Genomic DNA, 27,068 nt, shown 5'->3' on the forward strand with positions numbered 1-27,068 from the left:
CAAAATAAAAACAAATCAGGCTGAAAGGGCTCTTAAAATTACAGTCAGCTATATAGGTCAGATTTTATTGGTTCTGGTAACAAAAAGCGTGGAATACTTTGTATAACAAAAATTTCATACATTATATCTAATTTATGTCTTGCTAATTTAGAAAAATATTATTTTTTTCCTAACTAGACAAACTACAAATCAACTATGTATGCTATTTTGATGCTCCTTCTCATACAGCCATTACCAGTTACGTTAACACAACGATGGCCTTGCTGGCCATCGGAATTTACTTGGACTTACACTGGAAAAATTGAAAACTACACATGCACGAAAATAAATGACCCAATGATTCCGCTTCACTACTTTTGGTATGATAATTATTTTTGTGTCAAATCGGGTCCCGAATTAAAAGAAGTCGAAATAAAGTTCACTAACAGCGGTAAGTATGATGGATGAAGCAGTGCCATTGAAATATAACTTTCATTTTAAAGTGTTCGTTATTGTCACTAGTGACAGCTATCTAAATGTTAAATCAACTACATATGCATGTCTTTGCAAGTAATTCTACGTGTACAGTTGACTCTCTAATTCGGAATTTCCATCATTTGAAATTATTATTTCGAAAATTTGCTTTGTAATTCGAATTCTTATGTTGGTTCACCTCGAACTGGCCGTTGCACCACTATTGAATTTTAAGTGTTTGGAGAATTTTAATTTCTTTTCGTGAAATTCGAATTAGAGAGAATCAACTAAAGACAAATATGTGCACCCTCTTTAAAATCTCAGTAGTAAATGTAATTGTTTGATAGGGTGGCAAAATTATATTTGCACAGAAATAATTTGAATTTTTGTTGTTTGATCCAAAACTGCAAGTACTGGTAAGAATTTATCATCCTGTGAAGCACTAGGTTGCACCCTCTAGCTAAGTCTCAGAATTTTTTATGCAGGACCCGATCCAGAAATGCGATGTGTACTTACAAACGAACCTTCAGATCCTCATACATGGTATGATAACTACATCTGCGTGCCGCCAGATTCACCTTATCACTTCAAATGGTCATACGCGGGATGTAAAAATGTTGGTGAATACTGTATTCTGTGGTACGAACCGTCAAGTATTTTTTTCACTTGGTACGATAACTTTTTGTGTCATGAAAAATATGGTACGTGTGACCATGGGTTAAGAAGAAATCAGACTCTTTGCAGCAACGCAGTACCATTTTATAATGACATCACCAAGCACGTGACAGCTCTGGCGGTTCTTGCAGTTTATAGTACCTTACAACTGTTTTATGTTGATTTCTGAGAAGTATTTGATGGTGTCTCGGTTGTTTGAAAATTAAGTATATTTTAGCCAGTGAGAAAGAATTCATCCTAAGCTGCTAAAATCGCGCCATTTTGAAATTCATCGTTATTTAAAGAGTTCATCATATAGGCGAAATAATGTTAAAGTCATTTCTATAAAAACGAGCAACTAACACACAGGGGTTTTAGATAGAAAGCAAGTGAATTTAACATGTCAAATTTGTATTAATCATGTTATTTAGTTAAAATTTAGTTAAAAAACAAAAGTTCTATTTAATAATCTAACTTATGACCAAAATATATATTGATAACGACTTGTATTTTTTTTTCATATTTCCTTCCAATTGAGTCATGTTAAATTCATTAAGAATTTAGAAATAATCTGGCTGAATCAAATTTAAACTTAAATGCTGATCAAACTCCACACGTTTTATCAAACTTAATTGATTCACTGCTGTGTCTACCATTTTTTAATTTAAATTCACAGCATAAATTATGTAAAATATATAGATAAAAAACGCACGTACTCTTTCCTCTTTGTTTTTTCTTGAAAAGCTGTAAAACGAAATTTTCAACCATGGTAAAGTGTCTGGTGATTGCAGTATTTTGGCAGCAATTTTATGCAGTGTTGTCCAAGCGATATCCTTGTTGGCCGTCAGAGTTTAAATGGAGTCACGCTGGCATTTTACAGAACGGGTACACTTGCACACACATATTAGAATCTGCAGAACCATATGAAAATTCTTGGTATAACAACTATCTTTGCGTTAAATCTGGACCGGAATTGATCGATCCTGGATTGAAGTTTTCTACAACTGGTATGACTTATCGTTTGTAAAGTTTTTTAGTTTGCTTTTCCTGACCAGTTACCTTGTTCTGAGCCTTTGTTCGACTTTTTGGCAAAAAATCCCTGAGTTGTTGGTCAAGTAAAGCAAACATTCTGAAGTAGTGGGACTTATAAAATGGTATTATCACCACAATATTTCCACGGTTTTCTGCGAAATGAATTTAGAAAAGGGTCAAAATTTAACTTTACTGATTATACTAAAAAGATAATTTGTAATAACTGTATTTGACCGTTTTTTTTTGTTGCATAAACTATGAATTGTGGGAAGGGTTGGATTGTTATCACAGTAAGGTACGTTCCTAACTGCGCAATGTCCCCTTGATAAAATAAAGTTCTACTAAGTTTTCAGTTATCGATTATATGGATTTCATAACATTTTGGAGGTAACTTCAATCGATAGCTAGAAGTTTTTTGGGGTATGGGAACCAAAAAATAGCAGGATGATGTCTAATGAATAATTAAGTAAAAGAAAGTTATTAAAAAAAACCTCAAGACCAAAATAAATTTAACAAAAATACTAAACAATTCTCTATTTTTGTTACTTTCATTTACTTAATACGAAACTTCCACATGTCTAGGCCCGTTACCTGGCATGAGATGCACAAAGATTGAAGAGCCATCTGATCGATATTTTTGGACAAACAATTATATCTGCGTGCCAACGAGCGCGCCATATTCATTTACTTGGTCGTATAACGGATGCACGAAAGGGAAGTACTGTGTAAAGTGGTTTGAACCGTCGACACCATCCTCGTTCACATGGAATGATAACTATTTATGTCAAGCAGAAACTACCGGATCTTGTGAGAGTGTAACCACAGATGCGGCAGTCACGTGCGCTGGATGTTACGGGAATGCAATGCATTGGTTAATTTATGCTATTGTTTTCTTCATTTGCAAAGTTTTTATGTAAATTATGCTAATTATATCAAGCAATGGGTGTGTTACAGCAGAAGATAAAAATATTATATATGCTTTTCAACTTTCACAGGAAAACAGAATTGGAGTAATTTTGTCTTTAGAATTTGAAAATAACGGAAATGTATATTTTATGCTTTATATAGATATTCTGGTTGGTAATCATTTTTCAATGTATACTTTTAAAGCTGGATTTTCACTCAAGAACAAAACGGATTTGAACGGAACAAGAACAACACTTTAAGTTCATTTGCTATTTGCGAAATATTCTTTTATTCAAGAAAAGTTGAAATTATTTTAACTTTCAGTTTGAATCGGAATGGGAAATTTTATCAAGCAAACAGATTCCGGAGGTTTCCGGTCTAGTCCGATCTGTTTAATTCTTGAGTGAAAATCCAAATCTTCCAGACTGGACTACGCTCGAAAAATGTTGGTAGAGCCAAGCAGGTTAAATTTAACCTTTTCTTATCCAATGAAAACAATTTTCTTAAATTTACACCAAAACTCAGTAGTAATACGCATGGGTAATACCGAAAAAGTGTATCCTCTCCTGTGAAAAGTCTTGGCGGTCGTAAATTTTCCTGAACATGTGAGTGAGTACAAAGAGCTTTACAATCAAAAATAGAGACAAATCCCCAAGTTTGACTTCTTATCAAATTTTCCCGAATATTTTTTTCCAGTGTTGTAGTATACCTCCATGGTTGTAGCTTATAGTTGAAGCTGTCATGTAACGTGACACATTATTTAAATAACAAATAAAACAGGGTAAAAGTTTTTGTTAAAATTTATTTTCTATTTCACATGTACATTTTTTGCGATAAACTTTCAAAAAGAACTAGACGATGGAATGCCTACAAAAATCTGCCATCTTTAAATTTAAGACAACATAGGAAGATAGATGTACAACGCAAGACATTTCTTTGATGATGATGAAAACTTTTACCAGAAGAAATTTTTATCAATTAGTTGGAACAGAAATTGAAAATTAGCAGAAGTGCATGTTAGTCACATCAATGAGACCGTATTTTCTCTAATAACGCCCTTTTACGGACACCCCATCTAATAAGCATCCCATCCACATCTAACAAAATAAGCGCCCGTACGCCTTATACAGAAACAATGACATGCTGTTAACAAAAATCCCCCTCTGAACAAGACACCACGGAATACTTTCTTGGAAAGATTATAAGGGAATTATCCTGTGTTGGTACGCACTGAAGTTTATAAAACAAACAACGTTATTCCACGAAGAAACGACAATCGATGCGCGATAAAAGCATCCCATCATGGTCGTGTTATGCCAAGTACGTATAAACTTTCCTAAATAAAAATAAAAACAACCATTTGCATGTGTTCTTTCAAAATATGACCACAAGTGCAGCCAGCTCGTTATACACGACTTCAAAAACAAAGCTTTTAAACAAGAAACTATATACATCTCTAACGTAGCATACACTCGTTTTTATAAACATATAAAGCTTAGATTCTAAGTAAAAAAAAGCATATTCCTAAGCCTGAGAGTTTCCCTCCCTCACTTTCATTTTCATTTCTTATCAAAGCGAGTACAAGAAAATGAGGTTAATGGGTACGAAAAAGCAGCATTTTGCACGCAGTAATCCTGGAACTAAACTATGTACAAAAACGAAACTGTTACAATTTAATTTGTGGTCTTGAGACAGACTTTTGCCCACTGTGTTGTGGACTTTAATGGTTTGTCTTATAGTATTGTATCAACTAGAAATCGGCAGAAAACTTTAAATTGGATTAAGCATACTTAAGGGATTAATTCAGCCCCAAATTGAAACATTTTTAGCATATTGAGCTTAAACCCATATTATCTGTATGCTTGTAAAAAAAGAGTGTACGTCATAACCTGATCAGTTCGAAGAGTATTAATCCCTCCTACCTGTCTTCGTTAGAACGTGCCAAGTATTCTCTCTCAATGAGACTTTCGATTCTTTTCTTGATGATCAACGGACTTGGTAAAAATCGAGACTTTAATTGCTCGATAACCTAAAAGAAAGGTTTGTTTACTGCAATTAATCCAAATATATAACGAGATTTTTTTTAGGGTCGATTTTATTGACGTGTTAAAGATTTAGAACTCGTTTTTCTTCTCGGTAAACAGGCATAACGAGTGTGAACAATCATCAACGAGAACACAAACTTCTTTATTTTGATAAGAAATCTACGTAATAAATCGAACAAACTTCTTAAGCACGCCTCATCATGAGCTCTGAGACTCTTTACATGCAAAGCCATATTTAAATCTCACTCAACATTTCTTTCTGCAAAAAGCGTTAAACCCTAACTCGTCTTTAATTAATCCTTTCATTTCAAGAATTCATTGACTAATTCAAAGGGTTTATTTCAAAACCACAGACCAGACTCTACTGGGATATACCCCACCACTACTAATAATTAGAAAAAAAAAGTAATTAAAAGGAAAATTGGAAACTTTTTTGTAATCTGTGAGGATGCTGCTGATGAATTTTGTTATCTGGTTGTAGTCGTGAGGAGTAACAATGCAATAAGTAAATACAATCTTACCTCGGTTACCAGCACGTTATGTTGTAAAGTTTTTCTCGCCTTCATTATTCGAACAACGGCAGCTTCAATTCTGTTGCGCAAGTTAAGGTTAATGACATTAATTTGTAAAATTATTAAAAATTAATTTCCTATAGTATCTATTTCTGCAAATATGGCAACTTGAAATTACTTAAATGCTGTCTCGCAAAAATTAAGATAAACACAACAACCACGACGACGACGGCCGACAGTAACAAACGACGACAAAGACCAGAAACAATACCCACGACAACGGTGATAACAACAATGACGACGGCGATAACAACAGCAACGGCAATAACGATACCAACGACGACGACGACGACGACAACAACAACAACAGTTAAGCAACTAGCTAAATAAACAACAACAAAGTTTTACTGCTGAAAAGATACTCATGTTTTCTATCTTCATCCACTTTTTGACGCGTTTCTCTTCTCTCTGGTTCAGATTCACCCTTTGACGATACTAAAGTACAAAACGAATTAAAAATCATACGGCACAATGGAACGACTTAAAAATCAATAAAAGAAACTAAATTTTGTTTAGTCAAAAATATTTTTACAGACAAAAAACCATTTTTCCCAACAACCATTTATTGACCTTTTTTTATACCAACTTTCGTATCAATTTTTGTTTCTCTTTTTTTAAAAAAATTTAAAACCCGCATACCTTTAAAATGAAAATATAAACGTGAAATATTGTCAATTTAAAAATATTATATGAAAAGGAGGTTTTCTACCCCAAAATGTCAGTACTACAAAGAAATGCTTTATCACTAAACAAAAATGCCTCTGCAGATGTTCGTATTTTAGGGTTTCTCTGCAAAATGACAGATACTGGAGGTTTTATAGTCAAGAAGTTTAATTTCAAGGTTTTAAGTCCCGACAGATGCTTATAGTGTCCATAGTAAATCTGAAAATAAAAAGTCGGCTAATCGGATTTATTGATACGGATGACAATACACGATGTAGCATATTAAAAAATTCACACTAATATAACTCATCATTGGCAACAGTCGACTTAATCGAATCAAAAATTAAAAGGCAAGATGTCTGCAAGATTATTACGTTATTTTGTTTGTCTGCTCTGTGCGGAATTCAGTCGGTACAAGTTTGCTCCGTGCAGAATTCAACCGGTACAAGTTCCTACAAGGTGACGTCTAAAAATAACCCACCTGTCTGTATTTTGACACGAAATAATTTCGACGTGAACTGATCGTTGACGCAGAATGTATGCGAGGGTTCGATTTCTCGAACTTTTGGCTCCTTTAGGAGGATTCGTTGAGTTACTTTTCCTAGGGCTAGAGACTGCAGTGCACGAAGTAAATCCTTCTCAGGTATTTCTGTTTCCTGACTGATTTCCTACAAGTGAAGAAGAAAAAAACTATATACTTCATTCATTAATTCATAGGAAATCAATTAATTATCTACTAATATATAGAGACCATGTTCGTACTTTTCAAATTTCTGTTTTGGATTACTATAATGTTCACAACGTACACGGTACGATCGGAGTCATTCCACTTTGATTTCGCTTTGAGAGTTGTACATGTTTTTTCTTCGGGTAGAGGGATTTTTAAAGAGTATCAGCATATACTAAGCATATTGTTCAGCCTTAGTGAAACCTTCTGATATGTTTTTCTTATATGTAATTTAATTAGAGAGTCTTTTAATGCTTAAGTAATACCACACTGACCTTGGCCTTGTAATTATGCACTTGTTTTTGTGGCTGTGTTTTTTAAAAACTATAAATAAGACCATTCATCTTATCCATAGAGCCCATAGGAAATGTTTAAGGATTTAAATTGTTTCTTCATTAAATAAAAGGTAAGCATAGAGTATGCCTGATTGGCTTTTTTGCATCAGCATACTCAAGCCTGATTCCAATTTTCATTTGCTTATGAAAAAAACATTCCATTTGTTGAAAACATTTTCATTAGCGTACATATTCAACATCAAAGTGTCAGAATACCTCGTATGTAATTTTTTCTTTTTTATTAAACAGAATAAGAATACACATTTGATACGTCGAAACTGATATGATATGTTTCTTCGGAACTTTCGACGCACCATCCTAAATAAAAAAGTTGTATCCACATGCAGTAAAATTCAATTAATACTAAAGGGCGGCCTACATTTTTAGTGTACAATTTTCAATACGAGAGCCACACTATAAATAAAACCAATCATGCAATATAAGTACCTTTTTGGAATAAAAAACCGCATTTAGATCAGCAGCTCCCTGAAACAAGACAGTATGATTTATGTCGAAGCGAAAAAAAGTGTAAAGTATACGGCAAAATATAAATAGAGTTAGATCTCAGTAACTCAAACACTGGATAACTCGAGGTTTCATTATCTCGAACCTCTTCTCGGGTTGGGCTTTCTAGGGCTTCTGTATTATTATTCTGTATTCTGTATTTCTTGTAAAAAACTCCGGTTAACTTAAACCTCGAATAACTCGCACATTGGTTAACTTGACAAACTTTTCTCGGTCCCTTGGAGGTTCGAGTGAGCAGGAGTTATGTGCAAATATGTGAAACATAACGTTTTCAGTAAGCATTGCAGTATAAAACATTGAGGAATCATAACGTTTTCAGTAAGCATTGCAGTATAAAACATTGAAGAATCATAACTTTTTCAGTAAGCATTGCAGTATAAAACATTGAGGAAACATAACGTTTTCAGTAAGCATTGCAGTATAAAACATTGAAGAATCATAACGTTTTCAGTAAGCATTGCAGTATAAAACATTGAGGAAACATAACGTTTTCAGTAAGCATACATTGCAGTATAAAACATTGAAGAAACATCCACAATATGCAGGAGGAACGACGCAGGTGTAACAATGCAGTGTTAACATTGCAGTGTTAACCATGCAGAGAAAACAAACTTTTACAGAAATCCAGGCATGTGGTCAACACAACCAACAGGTAATTATAAGGTAAGAAAACACCAACATACCATTTGAGGCTGAATAGTTAACTGTCTGCCATTATGACAAGCAAGGTAAAATCTAAAAATAAAATACATGGGTTGTTATATAAGAACATGCTATATATCAATATCAGGCTGGGATACGAGGTTAAAAACAATAGTTCTATTGTTTAGAAAAATAGAGAAATAATGACCACTCTGGTTAAAATTTTATCTGACGTGGATTAATTTTTGCGTGGACGTATTTTGGTGAATGACAAACTTAAAATTCACCTAAATTTATTTTTTTGATTCGCAAGATTTAAAAAAGATTGCGTGAATAAATTTCCGCGAAGGAAGGATAACAGAAACAGAAAACAAAAAAACTAAAAATATACTGTATATCAGTCGTTTATTTTAACGTCGATAGTCTTTTCAACAAATTTCAACAACCTGGGAAAAATGTTCCATGCTTTATTCTTGAATTCGACCAAGAAACCCCTGCGAAATCAAAGGACATACGAATTTTTTTCAAAAAGGAAAGAAACGTTGAATTTCGCGACTGTAGCATTAATAAGGTAATCCAAATTGACTAATAGTAAAGCAGATTTTGTCTTGAGAAATACATGTTTATCAGCCTTAAATTCAACCTTTTTGCTTTGTCTAAACACCTAAACCCTGTAGTTACATATCCTAAGCATGTCGACGCGAACGATAAAATTCGAAAAATTTTGCGTGGTCTAATTTTTGCAAAAAGTCTAAAATTTCGCGAAATCGCAAAATTAATCCACTCGAAAATTAATCCACGCAAAGGTATTTTGATATTCAAACAAATCTCTCTAGAAAATTAATTTATGGGATAACAGTTGCGAACAGCAAAAAAAACTCTTCTCCACAGCAAACCATCATTCACTGCAAAGTTAAAATATAAACAGGGTTTAACCAACATGAAATTACATACCTTTTAAAGCATTCAAATGCTTGTCGTGGAGCAGGAGGAATGTTACACGTGACATTGACAACCTGTGTCGGCCAATAACCAGTGGTTAAAACACGCACTGTAAGATCTACACCTTGTAAATCAATCTAAAATTTAATAGCTTTTACATTGGTGTTAAACAGTGGAGAGCAATTCAATTTTAGGTGCAAATATAACGGGAGGCAATTTAGACACCTTAAAGTTTGTATACAATTTTCATGGCCCAATTTTTCCAAATTTTCAAAAAATGAGTTTTCCTCAGACATATCTCAAAAGTTCCACAATACTTGAAATTACTGCATTCAAGGCTTACCTTCTACGAAAATACTAGTGGCTTTCATATGAAATATCTTGAAAAGTTGTCCAGGAATATTTTAACTTTTTTTTTGAAAAATCTTACTTGAAAGTTTAGTTAATAATGCAGAATTATGACAGCATAAGTTAGATTCTGCGAAACAATTGTTGATATAAATGATCATACATCACCACATACCTTGATAAACCCTTAAATGCTGCAACTCATTTATATCACATACGTAATGTCATGCATAAATTAGCATAGAGACTTCTAAGTCGAAAGTCTTGAAAATCGATTTTTTTTAGTAACTAATTTTTAGTAACATCAAATTCTCATTGTGATAGCGAAGAACAACGCAGAAACTTACATTGGAGTTGTTAATATGCGTTCGGAAATCATCATTCATTGTATTAGATAGTGACATGTCTTTAAACATGCCTTCTAACTTCAAGGTGAACTGACAACCGCATTCTGTCTAAAAAAATAGAGTCTTTGCTGCATAAAGTTGACAAGAACCAGCAATATAGGCCTTAACATTGCAAGTACATGATCGTTTGCACGCATGTGAACACATGATTCACTCACCCAGCCCTGGCATGGGAAAAATGCACCTAGTGGGTATCATTAGTTCTACTCGTGCAAGGTAAGTTTATCCAAGGAAATTATTCTAGGTCAAATTTATTGATGGTTGAATAATTTAATTATCAAAAATAAGGGATTATTTTAATTATTGTAATTAAATTTAGTATTAAAATAAGGGATTTGTCACGTGACATGAAATTAATCAACAGTTAAAAAACTTGATCAAAAGGAGTCCACTCAATTTCCGATGTTAAATTCCTTTCAGAGTTTTTAAAATAATGATTTTTAGATAATGAGATAAGAGCATTTTTAAAACTTTTTTGAGTACTTTAGTTTTTATGCTTCACAGGTTGATAGACAATATTAGTTCGATTTCACAGTTAAGCATCTACAAACAAAAATAGGTTACCTTTAATTTTGAGATCATATTTTTTTCTGCATCATCAGAGACACTTTTATTTAATAGTAATCGTTTAGCCAAATGTTGCTTATAATACCTTTCAAACACATCCTATAACATAAAAACATCAGAATCATCATTTTGTTTGTCACTCAAGTTATCAATTTTACAAGATGAATGTGACACACATAATCTAAGTTAGCTTTATAATTGGGTGTAAATGGAATCTCAGGTGATAAATGTTGTGAAACTTTTTATGTGTTTTAAAATTTTGACATTAAAAGTTCTTTTTGTAGTTATAATCATAAAGCTAATTGAAACTGAACTACAACCTGTTTTATAAACTGACAGTGATCGACAAATTTCAGGGAACTGGTGAACTAAACTTGAACCATTTTGAGAAATTTTAATAAAGTATGAATTCATATCTTTCTACAGGTTAAAAAAAAAGAAATAAAAACATAAAAAAGCTAAAAATTTCTATTGGGTCAATATGACATTATAATTTGTTCAGAATAATTAAATGTTAAAACTTTTAAACATGAGTACCTTGAGAACGAAAGTTGTTTCCAAAATTTAAAAATTATTTTTTAAACAACTTTCTGGGATTTACGACATAACATCAATATAACCTTGGATTCCCTTTAAATTAATTTCAAGAAAAATATAACATTTTACCTAAAACAGCAAAAATTGCGACAAAAGTAAAAAGAAAACTTACTTTTTCTTGGAGGTACCGAAACAAGACCATACTTTTATCTAAAACACTTTCAATTTCTTGTTCTGATAACTATACAATAAAAAAAAGAAATTATTAACCACCATATTTATTCTCCTACGTAACAACATTAACTAAGAACAAACACTACATACCCCTTTGGAACCTTTCTTCAACTTCTCATCAATAAATAGTGATAAATATTCGGGTGATTTCGAGTTAAGATTTAAAAAATATTCAAAATCCTAAAAGTAAGGGTAACCCACCATTAATATTGTATAACTAAACAAAAAACAAAACAAACAAACAAACAAAAAAACGTACGCCAGATATTGTTTGTTTAAAAAGAATATTTTGATTGAAAGATTTATCCAGAAACTGGTCAAATCGATCTTTTAAATCTAGAAGTTTCTAAAAAAAAACATAAGATAATTAATTAAAGAACTTTATTGGGTCGAGTAAAAGACTAATAATGTTATTGAGAGACATGAAAAAAGTAAAATACGGCTTAAATTAGATATATTAAATACCTGTATAAAGGTGATTGCGTTTTTACCCTCAGATTCTTCATCTTCTTTTACTATAGCTCGACCTTGTTCACGTAGATAGATACTCATTGCATCACACATTGATTTGACTCCATCTTTTACTCGTTGAAATAGTCGAAACATACAACCAAGATCTATTATATAACAAACTCAAGCAACTTTTTACACTTGAAATCTAGCGCTATATTAAGCGTATCTTTTTATAGTCAGAAGTATGAAAACCCATGTGGGGCATATCAATTTCACTTTAGTTATGTTGTGCAATCGCACCGATAAGTTCTCTCTAAGCATGCAAAAAAGCATAGTAAGCATTCAGTTATGAAAATATGGTAGCTTAATACATTATATAAACTTTTGGTACAAAAATATTCTAATGTGGGTGAGTAGTAACATGAAAGAGACATGCAAAATACAGAACTCAAAAAATCAATTCAGGTGTGTGCTGAACTATGCAATGCAATTTAGTAGGAAGGAAAAATATTCAAATGTAATGCAAAAATTTGCTTAACAGAGAAGTGAAAGTGATTTCTACAAAGAGAAGTTAAAGGAAACAAATGGCATCTCATTATATAAATAACAACACTAACAAAATACTGTATAAAACATTTCTTAAAAAGATTGTTTCATTAGAACTCAGTCAATACATCCATTTGCATAAATCAACATTATAAAAAAATGTTATTTTGGTTTGTTTAATGCTTTCCACAGGATGACTTGTGTATTATTAATTTCTAACCTTCGTATTTGCTATTTTTTAACATATGTACAACTCCAGAATTCTCCATCTATAAAAAAGTAATACTATTACAACTAAAAAATTAAACCCTTGCAAACTTAGCACATCATAAAAAGCAAATTGACATTGTAGTGGACAGTTCTATGAACATATACCCATTGCTTTTACATCGTCTTAGGCGGTAAAGTTGGCTAAGGTCATCTGGACCTATGCCAGCACTCGTCTTACCTACCTGGAAGCAACAACATTTTTTTAAATAATAAACAGACTACAGTTTTAGCTGCCCCAAAGTTTGGAATAAAACCCCATTTTATTCAGAAAAATGCAAGTAACACAAAATCAAAAGAGGTCGAAGTAACTTCTGGTAATTAAATGCAACACTCAAATTTCAAAATTATGTTTTCCAAAATGTTAGAATACACGCTAACTATAACCCAAAACTCATGAAGTTGAAGGATTAGCTATAAAATGACACTATACTTAATTTTCCTATTTCGACCACTGATGATGTAAAAAAACATCAAACCTCTACAATCGTCTTCATATGCTTTGAAATCAGTTCATCTTCAACAACCTAGAAATAAAAGAAGTAATGTCAAAATAACGATCCCAACAAATGTCACAAGTTGTAAACAAAAAAATCATTTTACTTGAACAATTGCATTTTCTGAGCTGGAATCTAAACAGTGGCGTGCTCTTTCACGTTCTTCGTTGATTCTTGCCTCAACTTTCCAAATATATACAGATGCACTGTTTTCAGCAAGAAACTTTTCACTTTCCAACTGAAATGCAACAGACATGTTTGCGCAAGTTTTAATTAAAATAAAGCGATATATTTAAAATTAGTTAGTGTATTAGGGTACAAATTTTGTATACAATACATACATAAATCCAAAAACAACAATACCAAAAAAATATTCAACAACAAATCCCTTACTTTATAAAATTCTGCCGAAACTTGAAGGAAATGTCTTTCAAAATCTTCTTCATAAACTTGCCTTCCCTCTGTACCAAGCCTCATCAACATCTGACAAGCATTTTTTATAGCCAACCTAAGACAGTAAACAAATCAACATTATCATTTTATGCTGCCAGACAGTCAAAACCTTAAAAAAGATCACTGACGTAACTTTACCTATTTACAATGTCTCCTTTTCTTTCTTTTTCAATCATTGAAAGTAATGTTACACGCAAACAGTCTTGAATTACAGAGTGCCGCACAACCTAAGGCAAAAAGCCTTTTAAGTTAGAACAGGCACACTTCGGACACTAAATACACAAATAATACTACTACCCAAGGTTAAAAAGCACTAAAATCTTTTACCCGATCTTTGAACAATATCAAGCCTAAGTCATATACAGTTTCTACTTGATGTTGTTCGACATATGCACGGTCCTAAACATACAAGTTTAACAAATCTTTAAAAAGGTCTTTAAGTGAAACTTTACGTGGGTTGAAAAACCAAACATTTATGAATTGAGTGGTGCAGTTCTAGAGCTAACTGCATTAAACAATCCACCAAAGAAAAAAAAAAAAAAAACAGAATGAGAAATGAGATTCCCTGACATATTAATCAAGTTTTAATTTTTTTCTAATTAGATATTTCACAGAGAAAGCTTTTGCAGTTGATCAACTTGAGTGTGTTTTATGGAAGATATTTTGATGGAAAACGAGGTTAAATTGAAGTACTGAAAAAACAACAACACAATTATCAAGAAACTGTGCAGATTTTTAAGGTCCCATAATGATCATGGTGATAACAAACATAAACATTGTAAGTCTGGCCTGATTGCTGATCTTTCCAACTTTGTGTAAACCAAGAATTTTTTGAGGGTAGAAAGCATCACAGCTTTACCAATTAATACTGCTATTAAATTTTCCCTAAATATTCAAAGTTTAACAACTAGTTTGGTAAACGGTGTAAACTTACCATATACATTAATATGTCTCTTATCATCACCATAGCAACTTGATGATCATTCCAAGCGACATTTAAACTATCCAGAAAATTGTTTGTCAGGTTTGCTAAAACTTCATCTCGAACCTAAAAATGTTAAAATCTTATAGAGCAAAGAAAGATGGGCAATATTGACACAAATAAAAATGGGTGTATTTTTACATTGTAAAAATGTAACCTTGAAGTAAAAGATTTTTAAAATTTGTAAGAATAAAAAAAATCCATTTTTCTGGTTTTACTGTCCTGTTTCATATAATTGATATATAATCAATGTTTAAAGATTCCTGAAAATATATAAAACAAGCTTACAAAATGTAAAAAACCATATTTTTAGCTAATTTTGCAACCAGAGTTTTGCAGCATGTGAGAGCAAATGAAATTTATAGATAATGATCTGTTCTTTTACATTTAAATCCATTTATGGAAAAATACTTTTTTAAGAACCCATTTTTGGTCCAAAATTAGTCGATTTTACCTAAAATGCTGCAATTATGATTTTCTTTGAAAATCCAAAATATTCACTTTTTAGATTTTATTGATGAGTAACTTGTGCAAAAAAATCAGAAAAAAGTAACTTAGGTATACTTGTAACTGCTAACTTGCAAAATATTTAGAAAATTGAAAAAGTGAATTGACTGGTTGACATGGATCTTCGAGAAGTAAACAATGGGGTCTTACTGTATAATTTTTTTTTACAAAAAAAGACTAAACACCAAAAGTATGGTACTGATAAAAAGTGTGTAATCCAAGAGGGGTTTATTTACAAAACAATATTTTTTGTGTCTAATTTCCCTTTCAGCTGTAATGTTTAGTTCTTGTTGCCCACACGGAACAATTTGAAAGAGTTTAGGTGCAATTACTTAAATTGTTAACTATGTATTTGTAAACTCACTTTCTGTTCCAAATGATCAGTGACAACCTTTTTAACACCAGAATATAACCTTTCACCATGTTTATGTAACACCATAGTATAGGCATTTCTAAAAAAGAGTATTGATATTTCAAATGTTGTTTCGACTGCATTCTTCTTCTTACAGTATAAATTGTTTTAAAGGGATAGAAATGTGATAAATTTTGTCGAACTATTTGTAAAGCTAAAGTACATAATCTTTTCACAAGTCAAAAATTACTGACAATAGAAAAAGTTGAAATTTACTAAAGATAACATCTTAACTATGCAGAATAATTAAATTTGAAAAACCTTAGCAGGCCTATCAATAAGAAAATAACACCAGAGCGATAAATAAGGTTACAATAGTTTTAACTGGGCGAGCAAACTGAATATATAGAATAAGATTATAAATGCATATTTTATCACAAGGTATTTTTTATTTCTTATATTTTATCTTTTTTATTTATTTTGGTTCTTTTTTACTGTAAATAATAAGAAAGAGAACATTGTTTCCATGTGAGATGAATTGATATTGCTTAGCCAGCCATAATTCCCAGCCATAATAGCCAGCCATAATTGGGCTAGCCCTTGCTCACACAAAAGCTCGCCCAATTATAAGAAATTGCTCTCTCCTTATTGATAGGCCTGCCTTAGTTGTTAATATCTTAAGAAGGAGAAAAAGCTATCTCATTTTTGAGATCTAAAACAAAAGACTTTATACCTCCTAACTCAATATACAAAATCTTGCCACTGTTAGCCTCAATAATAATATTCAAGCTTGAGATTAAGTTGTGATAGTTTTAGCCTTAAACAAACCAGTATGTCATTACAACTGTGATTCTGATTTGGATTGTGTTTTATAGGCTTTTCATGGAGCTATTAAAACTTTGCTGCCTTTATTTTTCATAGCTATGTAATGATTTGTTGTTGTAACTTTATATAATTGTGCCATCTATTTAAGCTATTCTCAACAATGAAAAAAACACAGAACTGTAAGAAGTCATGCTACAGTTAATCATGTGATAAAACCAATAACAACAAACATTAGGACAACACATAGATCAAACACTTCATTTATATACCTATATAATTCCTCAAAACTGAGCCCACTGTTATTTTTCCGTTGGATCTCTTGGATGGCATTCTTCAGTAGATTCCATATCTCCGCAACATACTTCTCATCCATGGTCATCTACACATAAAATTTTGACAGTGTATTTATAAAATATTTGCAACAACAGATCATCTATTTATCTTTTTATAGCTGATCTTTACCTTATATCTTACTATTTGTTAAAAAAATTTTAAAACCTGTTGTATTTGCATATAAGTGGTTTCAATTTGATGGCCTGACATAATTTTTCCATATTGCTAACTCATAATATCACTCGGATTTTTGTTAGGTTCTTTGTTTAAAAATTGATACTTTCCTTTTCTGTTTGTGAATATTGAGTTGTGAAAAAAAGCTTTATGTAAAATATTAGAAGTAACCACAATCGTATTGAGAGTTTGGAATTTGGATTTTACTCCATGTGACTCGCAAAACAAATTCTGTAACAATAGCAAAGCAGAATATAAATTGTTGATGTGAAAAACATTTGCTGATGTGAAGCAGGCATATGACATTGCACACCTGAAGTAAATTGAATTAAAAAGACTTGGTATTGGGCCAGTTTTGTTCTTTACTAATTTACTAAAATTTTAGAAATACAATTAGCAGACAAATTAAGTTAAAAATGGAGGTCAAATTTGCAAATTTTAAAGAAAGTGTTAAAAACATGTTACGGACCAATTAAATTATTATGATTCAGACTGTAATAATGCACAATATTGTTGAAAAAAAATAAATACTTAATTTAATCACTGGCGTCAAAAACAGAATATTAATTAAATAAAAATTTTGGGTTTCTTGCATTTTAATTTACCCACAAGTAATATGAAACTGAAGCTCGTTGTAAGAATTGGTTTATTTTATTTTGCTCAAAGTTTTTAGTGGTTATAGACTTTATGCTTTGCCATATAGCTATGCTCTTGATAATAGGTATGCTCCTTATGAACAATGTTTCTTCATTACATAAACTTTGAGAGCATCTTTTAAATTGTGAAATTATCGTCCATTTTTGTATCCTGACAGTGAAATTTCTAATTTTGAGAGTTTACTGTTAATAAAAGAAAGAGAAAATTAAGATTTGCTGTAGCTTTCAACAAAAAAGTCTAAAATATAATACTAAAAAATGAAACAAAATATCAAATTTATAGTATCAAGCTGAAACTTACTGGGAAAGCCCGAATCCTCATTTTGTTTTGTCCTTTCTTCATGATGACATTATTGGCAGGGTAATTTACAAACTTATTTTTTATCTAAAGTAGAAAGAAGAAAAAATTATTATTTATCGCAGGACTTCAAGTTAAACACTACCAAGTGTTCTGGCTCCCCAAGGTCATAAGGAACAGTCTTTTCATAGTTCTATTATAATAATACAGTAAACATGTAAGGCCTATCAATAAGAAAAAGGAACCGCATTATAAATTTCTCTAAAAGTTGTGACAATTTTCAGTCTTGTCATTCAGTGCCTATGATTACACTTGCAAACACCTGAAACAGACTTAAGCGTGCTGTAGACAAATTCCAGCAATATTTATGGACGGAAATTGCAACCCCATACAAAGGATTCACAACTGGAGTTATTAATTAAACTTTGTGACTACTTGTAAACAATCTTTGAATTGTATTGAAATTGCGCACAAATAAACATTATTCTTATAAAAAAGGAAACACATGCATATACTTCATTACTTTGACCATAAACCCATAAGTCCTTACATTAGACATTTGATTAAGGCATCTCTAACAAAAGGCTATCACTTATCTTTTTGATATTGATATCGCAATAAAAATGTAGTAAAGTTTTACTTAGCTTTCTTGAGAAAAGTTTAATTCAATTCCTCTTAGTGGCAATTTAATAGTACACAAGTGAATTTTACCTGGGTTAACCCCAGCCATGTTAGGGAAATAAAAAAGATGGCATACTTTGTGGTGCGTTGGATGTTGCAGGGTGTTGTCTGGTAGAGCACAAACACCAATTCACCCTGAGTAGCTCAAAATGAGCATCAAATATTTCAGGACTCCTTATCTAATCCAAGGCTCCCCCTGAAAATAATAGACAGGGTATATCCCTTTATATTTGTGAGGCTAGCCATGTAAAATATGCACATCTATCTATCTAAAAATTAGAAAAAATTAAAATAATTTAATTGCTGTTGTTAAGCTTAAGCTTTAGAATTTTATTTCAGTAAATAAGTAAAGCAAAAGAGAATACTTTGGCAAGGTAAGGTTTGCTAGACTGGAATGACAGATATTGTCTCATAATCACATGCGTGTACCCCATATAAATTCACTCTTCTTCAGAGCTTGCCTTATAGTAGTGTTCTCCATCTTAACTAATTCTCTCATTTACAGCTCCACTGCTGTGAATTCCATTTTCTTTAACACACCCCACAAGAATCTACTCTTTGTAAGCTCTAACTTTTTTTGTATCTCACACCTGTTGTCAACCATATGGTGCCCCACCTCTGAACATGTCTACTGTCAGTACATGGGGCATGCCACAGTGAAATGCTTGTCAACAAGTAAAAGAGTGCTTTTTTATCGCTTAAAGTATTGCGACCTATGATGGCCTAATGAATCACTTATCACCTAATATATATCTAAGTACAGTGAAAGGAATGCATGCCCCATGTACTGACAGTAGACATGTTCAGAGGTGGGGCACCATATGGTTGACAACAGGTGTGAGATACAAAAAAAGTTAGAGCTTACAAAGAGTAGATTCTTGTGGGGTGTGTTAAAGAAAATGGAATTCACAGCAGTGGAGCTGTAAATGAGAGAATTAGTTAAGATGGAGAACACTACTATAAGGGAAGCTCTGAAGAAGAGTGAATTTATATGGGGTACATGCATGTGATTATGAGACAATATCTGTCATTCCAGTCTAGCAAACCTTACCTTGCCAAAGTATTCTCTTTTGCTTTACTTATTTACTGAAATAAAATTCTAAAGCTTAAGCTTTATTTAAGAACAACAGCAATTAAATTATTTTAATTTTTTCTAATTTTTAGATAGATAGATGTGCATATTTTACATGGCTAGCCTCACAAATATTTAGGGATATATATTTCCAGGAGGGGCCATGGCTTTGATAGGGAGTCCTGGTGTATTTCATGCTCTCTTTGAGCTATGCAAACTCAATTAGGGTCGGCGCTCTGCCAGACAACTCCCTGCAACATCCAACAGCCCACACAGTGTGGCATCTCCCCAATTCCCCTCACATGACTTGGGTTAACCCAGGGCTATGCAAATATTTAATTGCCCATATTGAATCGCTGTCAAGGCGAATCGACCGCCGGTCTCCCGAACAAAGTACGAGAGCGCTAACCACAAAACTACCGCACCACAACCTGCACTTAAAATAACTTTTTCACATCTGATGATCATAAGATCATTACTTTTAAATAAATTTTACAATCTCAACCTGTATATACATCCTATAGCTAATCTAACAACTTTGAATCCTGAGGTAAATGCTGACGAGACATGGATAGAGATAGATAGATGTGCATATTTTACGTGGCTAGCGTCACAAATATTGAGTGATATACTCTGTCTATTATTTCCAGGAGGGGCCATGGCTTAGATGGAGAGTCCTAGAGTATTTAATGCTCATTTTGAGCTACGCAGACCCAATTAGGGCCCACACTCTACTAGACAACTCCCAGCAAAGTCCAACGACCCACACAGTGTGCCATCTCCCCAATTTCCCTTACATGACTTGGGTTAACCTGGGGCTATGGTAACATTCACTCGCCCATGTTGAATCGCCGTCAAGAGGAATTGAACCCCAGTCTCCCGCACAGAGTATGAGAGCTATAACCACTAATCTACGGCACCACAACTAATCTACGGCACCACAAATGAATGAAATGGATGAAAAAGTGTGCAGAATTGCATTTACAAGAAAAACAATATAACATTGGCATTATAGCAATTAAAATTATTTTTCAACTTTAAAAAACAAAATTTAGGGTACGAAGTTTAGAAATCTATGTTGCACAGCTGGCAAAACTTTTGGGCAACTAGGGGAGCAATTAATGGCTCAGCTATAATCTCATCATCACCATCATCATTCTCAACTTAACGTCCGTTTTCCATGCTAGCATGGGTTGGACGGTGTATATTAATGACCCTCTTCCAATCTGATCTAGACTGTGTTAGATCTAAACTCAACTTCCTCTCTATTAAGTCTGTCCTTATAACCTCCTCTCGGTCTGCCTCTGGGCTTTGCCCCAGGAACTATCAAGCCTCTACACTTTCTTACCCAATTATCCTCCTCCATTCTTTCCAAGTGCCCCAGCCAATTCAATCTTCTTATCTGGATAACATCTTTAATTCTACGGAGACTTAGCCTGCTTCTTAGCTCATCTGAACTCTTTCTGTCTCTCAGACTGGCATTACACATCCACCTAACCATTCTCATATCATTCCTTTCTAAACGGTCAAGATCTTCCTGCTTCACTGCCCATGTCTCACTACCGTACAACATAACACTTCTTACACAGGCCTCATACAACCTAACTTTTACCTCAATTGACAGGGCTCTGCTAGTCAATAAAGGAAGTAACTCTCTAAACTTTTTCCAAGCAGAACCTATCCTGCAAGTAACACTTTTTCCAACACCCCCTTCACTGCCCAACATATCACCTAAGTAACAGAAGTTCTTAACTATCTCTAACGAGCCACTGTTGTACATCATTAAAGCTGGAAATACTTCATTCTCTATAATCTCACCTTTGCAACGCTTGCATACAAACTGTATGTCAGCTCTTAACCTTCCACTAATACTACTGCACTTCTCATGTACCCAATGCTTGCAAGTTTGACAAAAAATTGAGTTACTACCAACCCCTTTCCTGCAAACTCCACAAGGCCACTTTCCAACTACAAGGTCACACTTGGCTGCAATGCTACTTATCATGACTTTAGACTTTGCTGTGTTTACCTTCAGCCCTTTCTCTTCTAGTCCTTTCTTCCACTTCTCAAACTTTTCAACTAATTCTTCCATCGACTCTGCTATGAGAACCAAATCATCTGCATACAATAACTCCCATGGACAACCTGTTCTGAACTCCATCGACAGCGCTTCTAAGACTAGAATAAACAACAAAGGACTAAGTACAGAACCCTGATGTACACCAACATTTACACTAAATTCATCACTAAGTGAATCGTTAATCCTGACACGACTTCTAGCATTGCTGTACATAGACTGTACCATCGTAACTAGCCACTCATCCACACCTAATTTCCTCATAGCCCACCAAATAACTTTACGTGGCACTCTATCAAAAGCTTTCTCTAAATCTACAAAGGCAAAATAGAGATTCTCTCTCTTTCCTAAATACTTTTCCTGAAGCTGTCTGAGTAAAAATATTGCATCTGTAGTGCCACGCCCTGGAACAAAACCAAATTGCATCTTATCTATATCAATTCTTTCTCTAAGTAACTAATCAATCACTCTTTCAATAACTTTCATTACTTGATCAACCAACTTCAAACCTCTATAGTTACCCCTTTCTAATGCATCACCCTTGCCCTTGAAACAATTCACTATTACACTCGACTGCCACTCACTCGGAATAGCACCATCCTTTATAATCTGGTTAGCAAGACTTGTAATAAGCTCAACTCCAATATATCCAGATGCTTTTACCATCTCTGCAACAATACCTGATACTCCTGCAGCCTTGCCAATCTTCAATTTCCTAATAGACTCCACTACCCATTCTGTCTTGATCTGCATAGCTGGCCCTTCTACGACATCATCATCAGACAAATGTGTTAAGCAACCTCTGATAATGATTCTTCCAAGCTACCCTTTTATCCTCCTCTGTGCTAGCCAAAACACCTTCATCATTGCGTATACACTTCTCACCTACAATATCATGATTAGTCTTCTTCATTTGCTTTGCTTTCTTGAATACCTCATTGCGCTGGTCTTCCCTTCTTAACACATCTGCAAATCTGTTTCTCTCTGTTTCTGATTTTGCCTTATACACTGCTGTACGAGCGTGACGCTTAGCTTCTAAGTAAATATTTTTACTACCACCTGACTTCCACTCTTTCCAAAGTTTCCTCTTTTCCTTTATACACTGGTCAACCTCATTATTCCACCACCAGGTCTGTCTATATCCTTTCGTCCACCCACAGGTATCATCAAAAGCTTCTAGAAGACAATTCTTCAAAGTAGTCCAAGTACTTTCAACATTGTCACTATCACATTGACTATTGTAGGCTAACTGCTGAACTTTTGCACTAAATTGTCTTGCTACAATCTCTTCCTTCAGCTTCCAGACTTTTCGACGGGGCCTGTACTTTCCCTTGGCTTCTTTAACACTCTTCAAGATAATATCACAAACCAGCAACCTATGCTGGGAAACACACTCTTCCCTCGGTATAACTTTCACGTCCTTCACCACTTTCTTGTCTGACTTTCTAACCAAAAAGTAATCTATCTGTGTCTTACAACCATGACAAGTTCAGTGTCTCCAAACTTTGATGTGACTGCTATTAACTCATCATAAAACTTATCTTTATCTTCCTCACTGAGTCCACACTGTGGAGCATAAACTGACAGAAAAGTGACAATCCTATTACCTATCAAAAACTTTATCACTATAATACGACTATTAACACGCATAACATCTATTACTTTTTCTACCCACTTCTCTGCAACGAATATGCCAACTCCTCCATATCCATCACTATTACCAATCCAAAAAAGCTTATACCTTGCCCTCCTACCTTCCACAAATCTCACTGAAGCTCCTCTCCACCTAACTTCCTGAACACAACACATATCAACAGATCTACGTTCTAACATTTCAACTACTTCACCTGCTCTACCTCTCAGAGTACCAACATTTACACTAGCCATCCTCAACCTAGTGTTATCTACCTTGTGTGTCCTAGTGTTATCTACCTCTCATTTCTCTTAATTGAATGAATCCAGTGCGTACATGAGGGAAATCTCTCGTCCCTTAATAATGGTAGGCTTGTGTAAAAATTGAATGAGATGTATTTATTTGCCCAAGGTAGCCAAAATAATGTGCCATCGTTTTTGACGTTATCGAATGACTGACATCAGTTTAGTAATGTTACTGATGCCAATACAATAAATAAGATTAATGAAGTTATTGCTGCATTGAGGCCATTTACCTAAGAAACGGAGAGTGGTGTTAGTTAAAGGGGTATAAATGTATAAAATGATGTTGGGCTTATATTATAGAGCTTAAAAAGTTGGTTAACAAGTCTTTTTAAATTTTTTAAAAAGCTCTTTTTGTTCTCAAGATATTCACATTTAAAAAATTTCAGATTTAATTATTTTGCGTAAATTATGATGTCATATTTCAGTAATAGCAAATCTTGATATTTTTTATCATCATTATTTAATTTTAGACCTGTTAAGGGATATGCATTCAAAGTTTATCAATGCATAGTATTATAAAGGTGAATTGAGTAACATGCAGAACCCAAATTATGGAAATGTCAGCGAAAAATTAAGAGGCCTGGGACGAGCAAACGAGTACCATTTTGTCAAAAAAATTTATGTTAATCAATTCACCTTTATAATATCTATGCATTAATAAATTTTAAATGTATATCTCTTAAAAGGTCTAAAATTAATGATGACGGAAAATGTCAAAATTTGCTATTACTGAATATGACATTATAATTTATGCAATATTATTAAATCTGAAATTCTTCAAATGTGAATATCTTGAGAACGAAAAGAGCTTTTTAAAAAATTTAAAAAAACTTGTTAACCAATTTTGTAAGCTCTATAATATAAGCCTAACATCATTTTATACCTCGGGATCCCTTTTATTCATATCCATGCAGGCCACCAGAGCACCAACTGAGAACAAAATTGTTCAAATTCTCCAAAGCCAGCTAGGTCAATTTACTATGCCATACAAAATGTGTAGATGAACATAAAAACTATAGTACTTCGACAAAGCACATTGAAGGAGAATCAAGCCCCAGTGACACTCCTGAGTGGAGATTAAATTAATAACTTAGGTTACTGGGCACGAAAGAACATTATTAAACTGTTAATTATGCATTGCATTGGCAATTCTACTTTCGTAAGCGTTGAAGTGGCCAAAGTTTAAATCCGCACCTGCTTACTACTGAACCAGGCTATTTTTTATATTAAACTGTCTTCACACTTTTAGTGACCAAATATTTTTTATATAGAAGGAAAGTCACGCTTCGTTGATTCAACATTCCACATGCGAAGTTTTTTATTTATAGATAGCTAGTATATATAAGATATTTTATCATGCCTTGCAGTTCGGCTGGTGTATTTCACAGGTCACAGGTCAAAATTCTAAAATGTTCCAAATTGTGACATTGCAAATAATTTTAGCCATTTCGAGTTTTGTGATGCAGCGCCATTACAAAATACGCAGTGCAGAGAATTTTTTACACTCTTTGCAATCTTTAACACTTGTCAGAAGAACTGTCACCGCCCCTTTATATATTCTGATTAGAATGTGTGAATATAAGCTGCATGTAAACACCTTACACTACTTAACCACGCCAACATCTAAGTCTGTTAACAAACTTAGTCCTCAGGTTATGCAGAGAGTTATTGCGTTTGGAGTCCTTTCCGTTATTGATGACTGATAGCATTATAACCGCCGTTTTCTTTCTTTCTCGATAGCGACATCGGTAGAGCGCTTGGGACTCGGGTCTTAATAATTAGGCTAACAAGCAACATGTACCCCTTTACTTTTTTTAATAGACCTGTGGACGCCATTTAAACCTTAGTGTTAGATTCAGTTTAGAAAACATGTATTCTAAAAAACTATTATTTAAAATGAAAAAAAAAACTGCAAAATATATACACGGATAAGAAACAGAAGAGTTAAGTTTATATTCCATAGAACTAAGCAAATTATCGAGTCAACCCGCATCAGAATGTTCGACCACACTGGTTTAACCGCCGTTAGCCTGTGGAATACACCAGCCGCCTTGCAGTTAATTTATTTTGCAGCAACTAACATTCCAACTTACTTATTGGCGTACACATGTTCAATTTTTTTACTGCAATAAGAGCTTTCAAGTTATAACAATAAAGGTCAATATCTAATTATAATAATACAAAAACCATGTCTGGGTGTCTGTTCCAGGCAAAGTGGATATGTTCATTTACCTTTACGTGCTTCTTATTTGTGTATACTTTCTAGACAATACACAAGACATAAATGCATTTAGAACTTCAAATCATCAAGAACACATCATGCTATACATTTTCTTGATCAGCAATTCAATCTTTACAAAATATAGGTCACTGCTGGTGAGTAACTGTTGGTGGGTCACTGCTGACATAATCAAATTTAATTGACAAGTATTTTTTATTTCTTTGTTGCATAAATGAATTTTCCAACAGGCCTTATCAACTAGTGTTTTACAAACAGATATGGAAAAGACTGCAGGCGATAATAATGCTTCCACACAGGTTTAGGATTGGTTAAAGTTACAGTTTAAGCATTTTAGTATTCTTTTTATTTGGGAAAGATTTTAAGAGGTAAAATTTTAATTAAAATAAAATCCCGCAAAAGTACTGGAATGCACAGGCAAATCCCAAATAGGGTATTTTGTCTCGGGTTTTTCCACCCCCGGTTTATACACAATCACATCACCCAAATAATATGTGTGCCATACTGTCTGCCTGGGCTGAAATGATTTAATAGTTGAGTAGCTTATACATTTTCATTTCCTAAACAGCATTAGGGCTAAAATATCCAGTACGAAAATTGGTTTTGTAATCATTAGCTAAAGAACAAAAACTCTAAAAAATTACAGACCTGTGGAATCAGATTATTCAAGCTTAATGACAGTCTGGGAAGCCCTGGAGCATAAAATATTTGCAATGTCCACCTAACTTTCATGTCAAGAAGATGGAGTGTGTGTTGTCTAAAAAGTGTGAGACAAAAGTGTTGAATTACGTAAGTTTTCCCTGGATTTTAAGCTATAGTAGGTAGCCCGCTAGCTGGCAAAGATTATCTTGGTTTTGTAGATTTTACCTTGTAGCTACTATATATAGGTTTCAGTTTTTCTAAGAGAAATAATAATAAAGATCCTAAAAGACAAAAAAAAATCTTAATCAAATCGTCGTCGTCAGTTCGGCCATGTTGAGAATAGCCGAGTACAAGACTCGTTTCGGAAACAAAAACAGGCTATCAATCTCCCCCTTTGTGTTTATTAGTTATTTGTCAAAGTTAGGAATTTACATTCGTGTTTATGAAATGAGAAAGAGATAATCCCAACAAAAAAATCTTACAGAGT

General features: G+C 33.4%; 2 protein-coding genes across 2 annotated transcripts; one reads left to right on the plus strand and one right to left on the minus strand.

The window, feature by feature from the left end:
* The first annotated feature begins 1,614 nt into the window (after positions 1-1,614).
* On the plus strand, positions 1,615-3,845 carry LOC130635963 (uncharacterized). Its single transcript, XM_057445511.1, has 2 exons — positions 1,615-2,114; positions 2,722-3,845. Exons 1-2 carry the CDS (start codon positions 1,874-1,876, stop codon positions 3,054-3,056), a joined length of 576 nt encoding a protein of 191 aa, XP_057301494.1. The 5' UTR covers positions 1,615-1,873; the 3' UTR covers positions 3,057-3,845.
* Positions 3,834-26,686, minus strand: LOC130635960 (cullin-3-like). Its single transcript, XM_057445508.1, has 26 exons — positions 26,588-26,686; positions 17,936-18,019; positions 16,741-16,850; positions 15,659-15,746; positions 14,740-14,853; positions 14,133-14,204; positions 13,944-14,032; positions 13,746-13,860; positions 13,459-13,590; positions 13,335-13,382; positions 12,809-12,857; positions 12,055-12,206; positions 11,849-11,935; positions 11,680-11,769; positions 11,528-11,596; positions 10,816-10,917; positions 10,192-10,299; positions 9,509-9,633; positions 8,596-8,647; positions 7,835-7,873; positions 7,604-7,705; positions 6,807-6,993; positions 6,025-6,097; positions 5,612-5,681; positions 4,968-5,074; positions 3,834-4,381 (listed from the first exon to the last, which is right to left on the minus strand). Exons 1-26 carry the CDS (start codon positions 26,669-26,671, stop codon positions 4,357-4,359), a joined length of 2,373 nt encoding a protein of 790 aa, XP_057301491.1. The 5' UTR covers positions 26,672-26,686; the 3' UTR covers positions 3,834-4,356.
* Positions 26,687-27,068: the final 382 nt, after the last annotated feature.

The sequence above is a fragment of the Hydractinia symbiolongicarpus genome, chromosome 3 (genome assembly GCF_029227915.1).
Source record: "Hydractinia symbiolongicarpus strain clone_291-10 chromosome 3, HSymV2.1, whole genome shotgun sequence".
In the NCBI taxonomy this organism is placed as follows: domain Eukaryota; kingdom Metazoa; phylum Cnidaria; class Hydrozoa; order Anthoathecata; family Hydractiniidae; genus Hydractinia; species Hydractinia symbiolongicarpus.

Coding starts and splice junctions, on each gene's coding strand:
- LOC130635960 (XM_057445508.1), bottom strand. CDS start 26,671: ATGAAAGTTAGGTGGACATTGCAAATATTTTATGCTCCAGGGCTTCCC. Junction 13,861..13,943: donor AAAGGAGACATTGTAAATAG/GTAAAGTTACGT, acceptor TTACTGTCTTAG/GTTGGCTATAAAAAATGCTT. Junction 9,634..10,191: donor CGCATATTAACAACTCCAAT/GTAAGTTTCTGC, acceptor ATTAAATTTTAG/ATTGATTTACAAGGTGTAGA.
- LOC130635963 (XM_057445511.1), top strand. CDS start 1,874: ATGGTAAAGTGTCTGGTGATTGCAGTATTTTGGCAGCAATTTTATGCA. Junction 2,115..2,721: donor ATTGAAGTTTTCTACAACTG/GTATGACTTATC, acceptor CCACATGTCTAG/GCCCGTTACCTGGCATGAGA.